A 2,068-nucleotide genomic window follows, 5' to 3' on the forward strand; every position below is an offset into this window, starting at 1 on the left:
GTGGGGGGGGGGCGGGGGGGGGGGGGCTCTTAACGGGCCCGGAGACTGGGCAGGGGTCGAACGGAGCAGGGGTTGATGGGAGGTGAGTTACCTTGTTGCTGATCCACCGAGTGAAGGGCACGGCTGAATTTGATTCCTGGAGCACTTATAAAGAGGGACCGCTGGGATTGCAGTGGGGCGTTCAGTAGGAGGCGTGTGTATGTGATGCGTTTCCTGAATAAACACATTTGCGAGGACACAATTGTGCCGGGTTTCATATCCCAGCGGGCTTGGGATCGGTTTTAGAAACGTTCTCGGGAGGGTGCAGCGGCAATTCAATTCAGTGTCGTGAGCACTTATAAAGAGAGACCGCTGCGACCCCAGTGTGTGTGGGTGTGGGGGTAGGGTTAGGTAGGAAGCTTGAATATTTAATGCCGTGGGAATAAACTTACGAGCAAGGAAAGTTTTCGGGTTGGGATTCTTGCTTCAGTATGCGCCTCCCCCGCCCTTCCCCCCCCCCCCCCCCACTGGAGTCAACTCCATGCGAGTATATAGATTTGTGATGAAAAACAGGAAAGAGTCGCCCTCCTGATTGGTGCGACCGAATGCCCCCCACGACTCCGATTTCTCCAAAGACTTACACGTTGACAAGTGGACCTCCAGACCTGGGTATAAAACGGGTTTGCGGGGTGGGGGTAGGAAGGGAAGGAGAGGGAAGGCAGGTTGGGGACAGGAGGGGGGTGGTCAGGGTGGGTGCGGTGAGCTGAATCGCCCGCTGTTCCCATGCATAGTGACGGTTTAATCTCTCGGGTGCCTATAGAACATGCCTCGTGTACATTTGTGATGGGAGAATATGATTAGTGACGGCTCTCATTCTGAACATGGGGGTAAGCGTGCAGCGTGACCGTGGGAGGGTTATTTTTGCATGCATGAGATGTTTAACCTGATATCGTTAATAGTGCATTTTCTCACAGTGTGTGTTATAAAATACAATTTCATCTGAATCGATAGTTAGTTTCGTAATCCTCGGCCGTGATCTCTTGACCACCCCTCGCAGTTAACTCAATGTTCCAGTCCTTCCTGGGGGGACAGAGGAGCCGTTGAATCTGGTCGACAATCCCGGTCACGTGGCTCCGGCCTGTGGCCGTCTACAAGGACGAGATTCGGACGGTGTCCGCGGGATAGGCAGCTGTGAGTCCGGAGTTCCTGAGGATTGCCGGCGAATTAGGAGGACTGTCATCGGGTGTGTCCGCCAGCGACGAGGGGTACGTGATGCTGGTCGTGGCCAGGTCCGAGGGGCAGAGGTTCCTCTTCAGGGAGTCGGTCAGCTGAGCATTGAGGCTGGAGCGGCTGAGAGAAAGAGGGAGAGAGAGAGAGGGGGAGGGAGAGAGAGGAGGAGGGAGTGAGAGAGAGAGGAGGAGGCAGAGAGAGAGAGAGGAGGAGGCAGAGAGAGGGGAGGGAGAGAGAGAGGGGGAGGGAGAGAGAGAGAGGAGGAGGCAGAGAGAGAGAGAGGAGGAGGCAGAGAGAGGGGAGGGAGAGAGAGAGGGGGAGGGAGAGAGAGAGAGAGGAGGAGGCAGAGAGAGAGGGGGAGGGAGAGAGAGAGAGAGGAGGAGGGAGAGAGAGAGAGAGGAGGAGGCAGAGAGAGGGGAGGGAGAGAGAGAGGGGGAGGGAGAGAGAGAGAGGAGGAGGCAGAGAGAGAGAGAGGAGGAGGCAGAGAGAGATAGAGGAGGAGGGAGAGAGAGAGAGAGGAGGAGGCAGAGAGAGGGGAGGGCGAGAGAGAGGGGGAGGGAGAGAGAGAGAGGAGGAAGCAGAGAGAGGGGAGGGAGAGAGAGGGGAGGGAGAGAGAGAGAGGAGGAGGCAGAGAGAGGGGAGGGAGAGAGAGGAGGGGGCAGAGAGAGAGAGAGGAGGAGGCAGAGAGAGAGAGAGGAGGAGGCAGAGAGAGGGGAGGGAGAGAGAGAGGGGGAGGGCGAGAGAGAGAGAGGAGGAGGCAGAGAGAGAGAGGAGGAGGCAGAGAGAGAGAGAGAGGGGGGAGGGAGAGAGAGAGAGAGAGAGAGAGAGGGGGAGGGAGGGAGAGAGAGAGGGGGAGAGG

General features: G+C 57.6%; 1 protein-coding gene across 1 annotated transcript in view; it reads right to left on the minus strand.

Moving 5' to 3' along the window:
- Positions 1-528: 528 nt before the first annotated feature.
- kcnd1 (potassium voltage-gated channel, Shal-related subfamily, member 1) overlaps positions 529-2,068 on the minus strand; it is a 206,942-nt gene continuing 205,402 nt past the window's right edge. Inside the window, exon 7 of the mRNA XM_072487869.1 lies at positions 529-1,329. Within this exon, the coding sequence (XP_072343970.1) occupies positions 1,128-1,329 (202 nt within the window). The 3' untranslated portion in view covers positions 529-1,127. The remainder of the gene's footprint in view (positions 1,330-2,068) is intronic.

The sequence above is a fragment of the Scyliorhinus torazame genome, chromosome 22, assembly GCF_047496885.1.
Source record: "Scyliorhinus torazame isolate Kashiwa2021f chromosome 22, sScyTor2.1, whole genome shotgun sequence".
Classification (NCBI taxonomy): Eukaryota; Metazoa; Chordata; class Chondrichthyes; order Carcharhiniformes; family Scyliorhinidae; genus Scyliorhinus; species Scyliorhinus torazame.